This window comes from Otolemur garnettii, unplaced genomic scaffold (genome assembly GCF_000181295.1).
Source record: "Otolemur garnettii isolate 467f Iridium unplaced genomic scaffold, OtoGar3 scaffold00124, whole genome shotgun sequence".
Taxonomy (NCBI): Eukaryota; Metazoa; Chordata; class Mammalia; order Primates; family Galagidae; genus Otolemur; species Otolemur garnettii.
Window position 1 is genome coordinate 1034749 of NW_003852519.1, and position 6863 is coordinate 1041611.

Sequence of the window (6863 nt, forward strand, 5' to 3'; positions counted from 1 at the left end):
AACTAACCAACAAAAAAATTATAGCACACTAATCTACATGCTGTATGTCATTTCCAATGTTGTTCCAAATAAAGCTAAAACTAACTGCTGTTCAAGTTTGTGTTTTGAGACAGGGTCCCAATCTGTTGCCCAGGCCAGAGTGCCATGGCATCAGTCTAGCTCAAGGCAACCTCAAACTCTTGGCTCAAGCCATCCTCCTGCCTCAGCCTCCCAAGTAGCTGGTACTACCAGCATGCATGACTAGGCCTGGCTAACAAGTTTAGATAAGGATTTATAAGGACTATTAATAAGTTTTAACTTAATATAAGTTTAGAAAATGTCTATAATGTTTAAAAAATAAAATTTAACTAGAACATACCCAAAGTGGATTTGGCCACTTATTAGAACTGACTTACCACCATCTCCATGTAAACTAATATTCTGCTAGAATTCTTCCAGAGGAAACTGTTTACTTGCTGATGGGAAAACGGAGTGGGGGAAGGATGTCTGTCTTTTAACTTGCAACACATATTTCCATCATTTAATAATTTTGCTGGTGGAAATAAATAAAAAGTTATCCAGTTGGATGGGCCACCTTTAAGACCATTACCAAATAACAAAAGATTTATTCAAGTCTTTAATTGGAAGAAAATACATCTGGAATAGATTTCATTGGAATTCACACTTTTTATGTGAATCCATTAGAACTAATATCATAAACAGTTGATTTTATATGGAACCCAAAATATTAATGAATTGGAACCTAGATGTCCTAGGCTTTTTTCTTTGCATAAAGCCAGTCAAATTTCAGATTTATATGGCAATTACACTTTATTGCTTTAGGTAGAGCTTTGTTTTCAGCTAATATTTTAGAGACAGATCATCTAAATTACCTAATTTGGTTCCTTTACCTTGTCCTCAGAAAACAAACACAAAGAAAGTAGAAGGGGAAAAAAAAAAGAAAGTAGAAGGAGACATATTTGTCTTCAAAGTGCAAACTCCTGCGAAGATCCATAAGTGAACAGAAACTCACTGCACCCGGGCTTCTAGTTATTAAATGAATTGAGAGACATTTAGTTTCATCTTTAGAGGTCCACATAGATCCCGTTGATCAAATAGTCCAGTCTTGAGTAACGTTTCCTACGGAGGGATTCTGCCAGCATTCTACCCAAGAGGACAAGACCTATCACCAGAAACAGAACACCAAAGACCAGGGTCCCAATGAGAAGCCACTTTTCAAATGGAAGGCCATATTGGTCTTTGGGCATGCTACTGAGTGAGGACCTGCCTGGACTGGGCTTCCCGTTGTCCTGGGAAGCAGTTTTGTTCGCGGTGGAAGACTCAACATTTGAGAAAGGAAGTGTAGCAGGGTTATGCACATCCTCTATGCTCAAAGTTTGGTCAGAGATTCCTCTGAAGGGTCCAGTTTCAGGGGTGACTTGCAAGTCTGAAGGTGCCTGAAATATGGTAGTTGGAAGTGTTGTTGTAGCCATTGCTGGAGGTGTAAATATTGTAGACATAAGAGCCGTGGGAGGCTGGGTGGGGACAGTGGTAACAGGTGGAGCTGTGGTGGCCAGCTGTGGCTGAGAAGTCCCAGAAGGTATCGCCGAAGCATTGGTAAGTACAAGAACTGCGGGCTTTGGAGGGGCAGAGATGGTACGTCGAGAAACAACAGCTGCTGTGGTTGGGAATGTAGTCACATTTTCAAGCAGCAGAAAAACTACTTCTTTTTCTGAGGAAAGCTGTGACCTCGGAGAATGGGCTTCCTCTTTATAAACACGGACCTGGGTACTTGCCTGGTCAGCCTTGGATAGTTTCCCCAAGTGATCTGAGGATCCAAATGTCTGAGAAAAATCTCCCTGTGAGTTATCAGCGGCCTTTGAATAACCAATCAGACGAGGTGGTAGGGTAGTGACAGCCTGTGAAGACTGGCCACGGAGGAGAGACTCTTCTTGGGCTAACTCTTGCCTTGGCAAATCAGTTCTGGTCGAAGGTGGAAAATCTGGAAATGTGTGGAAAACAAAAGGAAGACTTAACTAATTCCATGCTAAAGACGGTTAAAACATACAAACGTTATCAGCTTGTTCAATAGGTCCCTAAACTGTGGATACTTGATATTCCACTGAAACGTGTACAAGAATGGAAAAATACAAATTGCTAAATGAGAATCTGATAACACCGCCTCGCCACCAGATGCTGTGGTTTATTTCTAGCAGATGGGACAGAAGAGAAACGCGTGGAGGAGGATCAGACAAATTAAGGAAAAGGTGGGAGCTGCACAGCAGAGAAGCTGGGGGGTTAGGAAGATGGAGAGGGTTAAAGGGCTAAGGCCAGGGAAGACAGCTAGCTGGCTGGGCACTGGGTGCGGCAGGAGAGGGCTGCCTGGGCGACTGGGAGTAGGAGGCAAGGGCCCCTGCAGGGCATGCCAACAGACTGAGATGATAACCAGGGCTGAAAGCAATAAGCAGGAGAGATTTCACCGTGGGGGCACGTGGCAGGCAAGAAAGCTGTGTGGCAGTTGTGGGAAGAGGTGAGGGAGTTGGGAGGGTGGCAGAGGCCCCGTGATGCACGTCTGACGGGGAGGCAGCAGAGGGGTCCTGGAGGCTGAGGCAGCACCGGAGGGATGAGGATACTTTCTAATTCAAACACAGGGATGTATTATACCAGCAAGAGGGGAGGCTATCTGGGAGATTTCATTTGAACTCTCAAACATTAGAATGTTAGAACCAATGTCTTAGGATATGAGGGGACTAACCAATATTTGAAATCAGGATGGCCGCACCGCCAACATAAAGAGCAGAAAACCACATACTCCTGAGACCTGCCAAGGAGGAACCAGCCTCAGATCCTGCCCCTGCTTTAGAAAGCTTAGAATTTTGCTCTTAGTCACACACCCCATCACAGCTCAAACTGGAAAGGCTTGTTCAAGCCGTCAAGGGTAGGGAATGATCACTTGAATTGTTCTGTGTTACTCTGCCGCTTTGCTAACCATTTCACTTAGATTGGAACTGCAGAAAACACAAGGAAAGAAGCCGAAGAGTGCCCTAGCATTTATCGGTTCCCTCTCTCTCCTCCCTTCTCTTCCCTAGCTTGCCTTCATCCCAGTTTCTAAACTAGACCTCCTCTTCCTCTCTGCCAATAAGCAGATCTAGAGAGGCAACATGGATTTATAACACCTTGTGACTACTGTCTAAGCCTCACACTTCTAAGAGGTCCTGTAGAACGGCCACTTATGGGTCCATTCAGGACAGGGTCACCCAACTGCAGCCCAATGGAAAAATCTGGCTGCCACCTCTCCTTGCATGGCTTTCAAGCTAAGAGTGGTTTCTATATTTTTTCTTTTTTTTTTTGAGACCAGAGTCTCATCATGTTGCCCTCGGTGGAATATCCTGGCATCATAACTCACAGCAACCTCAAACTCCTAGGTTCAAGTGATCCTCTTGTCTCAGCCTCCCAAGTAGCTGGGACTATAGGCAGCTGCCACAACACCCAGCTATTTTTTAGAAATGGGGGGTCTCCCTCTTGCTTAGACTGGTCTCAAACTCCTGACCCCAGCAATCCACCCACCTCGGCCTCCCAGAGTGCTAGGATTATAGGCATGAGCCACCACACGGGCTGTTTCAACATTTTTAAATGGATGGAAAAACAAATATCAAAAGAAAAATACAATTTTGGCTCGGCACCTGTGGCTCAAGCAGCTAAGGCAACAGCAGGTTCAAATCCAGCCTGGGCCTGCCAAACAATAATGATGGCTGCAACCAAAAAATAACCAGGCATTGTGGCGGGTGCCTGTAGTCCCAGCTACTTGGGAGGCGGAGGCAGGAGACTCGCTTGAGCCCAGGAGTTGGAGGTTGCTGTGAGCTGTGATTCCACGGCACTTTACCCAGGGCGAAAGCTTGAGGCTCTGTCTCAAAAAAAAAAAAAGGAAAAAAAAATACAATTTTGTGACACATAAAAAATATATGGAATTCAAATTTCTGAATCAATAAATAAAGTTTTATCAGCACACAGCAACGCTCACTTGCTCACAAAGTATCTGTGGCTGCTTTCGTACTATAAGAGGTCAGTAGGTACAGCAGATTGTATATGACTCACAAAGCCTAAAATACTGGCCAAAAAAGCCAAAGATACTATTTGGCAATTAAAAGACAAAGTTGGCAGACACTTGCTTAAGAATATAGTATTGTACTCTAATACAGAATTTGGGTGCCCAAAGTCCCTTTTTTCACCTAAGAACAGAGTTCTTGCTATAGGTGCTATCACATTTATAGCATTACCATAATATAAATAGCATGTATAGTTTTAGGCAGAATAAGATATTTTTAAAAACAAGACTCAATAAATCTCATTTTAAAGTTAAAAAAAAGATTAAGTGAACCCTCTGTGAGATGTATGGAATTAGAACTTAATACAACCATTGATAAGAATGACCGATAAAGCTGTTTTCTTTCTCAAGCATGCAAGCTCATAAATAAAACACGGCTAGGGCCAGTCCCATTTCTTGATAAGATTCATGTATTGGCAGAGCTCCCAGAACCACACATGGATCCTCACACCTGCTCTGGTTACACACCCAGTAACGTTTGCCACTGGGGTGTGGTACTTTCCCTCGGTCACACAGAGGGTCCATGAAGGGAGCAGGAAAACAGCCCTGTGCCCTCAACTCCTCTTCTGAGTCACTTTCAAACAACTTCATTGAATGAAAAAATGAAGGACTGACTATTAACTCGCTAAGCAAGTACCTCTCAATTCATTCTATTTCTGAATTCTCCATCCAGTCTTTGGTAAAGTCTTTTTTTGCATAAAACTACAAAAAAAGAAAAGATTGAATAATCCCAAGTGGGATTGAACAGAATCCACAGAATCCACAGAATCCACTATCATCTTTCAGACTTTCAGTCTGTAAATATTTATTAGTCTATCAGTTATAGGAAATAGAATTCCTCCGGAAACAAACTACCAGATAGAGATCTGTCTATATTTAATTTCACTTCAAACAAGAGGCAGATAATTTGTTTTTAATGGGGGTAATCTGAATTCATCAGCATGGGCAGACTCAGTGAGAGAATTACAAACACAACTTGTACGTATCCTGAGATGTCAACAGTTCTCTGCATGTTATGTCCAGGGTTGGTGCCAAGTTGTGAGGTGTCCATCCACCTGCTCTGGGCTGATGGAGCCCCCTGGTGGCTGCCACAAGAAGTGTTTGACTCTAACTCCTCTTATTCCCTCACACTTGGAAGATTTATACACATGTCAAGCTCCCTTTCCTCCCATTTCCATTGGTGAGGATCTTTACTACCTACTGCCTCTTATATACATGCATTATAAAAGCAGCAACACTACAAAAGTATCAGAAAAATTAGATAACATACTTAACTACCCATATGATTTTTATCATCACATTCCAGCAATGGATTATTTATTCAAATCTGTGCTACGTGTACCTTTTTAAGGAAGTATTCGACACATCAGGTTTCCCTGGTTCATAAACAAAACTCAGACACAGCCTCACCCAAGGGAGAAAGCAGTGCTGGTGCTCAAGTGCCCCGGGCAGTTGCATCTCCCAAAGTATAATACTTCACACTTAATACAGTCTGGAGAAGCTGTGATTCCACCTCTCCCAACCTTAAAACTGCTTCTTCTCAAATAACCTCTGAGGCAGTAAATAGTTTCACCATCTATCCAGATGTTCAAGTAAAAACCTGGGACTTGGTCCAGGCATGGAGGCTCACACCTGTAATCCTAGCACTTTGGGAGGCTGAGGGAGGAGGACTGCTTGAGGAAGATTGTTTTACACAGAATCTGGCACATGGTAGATGCTTAGGAAATATTTTTTGCATGAATTTCTTTCCAGGTCTGGACAATAAAATCCAGTGAGTTTGATTTCAGATAATGTAATTATAATAATAGGAACTTAACAACAAATACACTAGAATTTTATGTATTAACATGAATCTTAACTCTTTCAAATAGTCACTCTGAAGACTTGTATACTTATTCAGATTTGCTGACTGAATACCTAAAGAGGTGCTTTAAAAATGTATCATAGGCCTGGTGCCATGGCTCACTCTGGTAATCCCAGCACTCTGGGAGGCCAAGGCAGGAGGCCTCAAGCATGAGGCCAGGAGTTCCAGCCTAGCCTAAGCAAGAGCGAGACCCTGTCTCCACTAAATATGGGAAAATTAGCTGGGTGTGGAGGCACACACCAGTAGTCACAGGTACTTGCGAGGCTATGGCAGGAGAATCACTTGAGCCCAGGAGTTTGAGATTATAGTGAGCTACGATGGTGCCATTGCACTCTAGTCTGGGGATAGAGCAAGACTCTGTCTCAAAAAACAAAAAAAGTTTCGAGCAGTGTCTGTGGCTCAGTGAGTAGGGCACCGGCCCCATATACTGAGGGTGGCAGGTTCAAACCCAGCCCTGCCCAAACTGCAACAAAAAAATAGCTGGGCGCTGTGGCGGGCACCTGTAGTCCCAGCTACTCGGGAGGCTGAGGCAAGAAAATCGTCTAAGCCCAGGAGTTGAAGGTTGCTGTGAGCTGTGATATCACAGCACTCTACTGAGGGTGCTAAAGTGAGACTCTGTCTCTAAAAAACAAAAACAAAGAACAGCAACAAAAAAAATTTCATAAAAGGTCTGTGTACCTATTGTCCTACTAAGGTAAAAACAATCAGCACATCGTACCCCACATATGCATGGGTGTATTCACGATCTATGTATATTTGACTTAATAAAATAAAAAATTTTTAAAAAAGGTAAAAACATAAAACAGAATACTATCATGATTTTCAGTGGAAAGTAGATTTTGTTTTGTTTTGTTTTGTTTTTTGAGACGGAGCCTCAAGCTATCCCCCTGGGTAGAGTGCCATGGCATTACAGCT

At 43.0% G+C, this 6863-nt stretch overlaps 1 protein-coding gene across 2 annotated transcripts in view; it reads right to left on the bottom strand.

Annotated features, from left to right (window-relative positions):
- Positions 1–641: 641 nt before the first annotated feature.
- The window catches only part of MANSC1 (MANSC domain containing 1), a 28670-nt gene continuing 22448 nt past the window's right edge, over positions 642–6863 (bottom strand). For both annotated transcript variants that reach the window (XM_023517905.1, XM_012810078.2), the window contains exon 4: positions 642–1981. In XM_023517905.1, coding sequence (XP_023373673.1) covers positions 1065–1981 — 917 coding nt within the window. In that variant the 3' untranslated portion in view covers positions 642–1064. The remainder of the gene's footprint in view (positions 1982–6863) is intronic.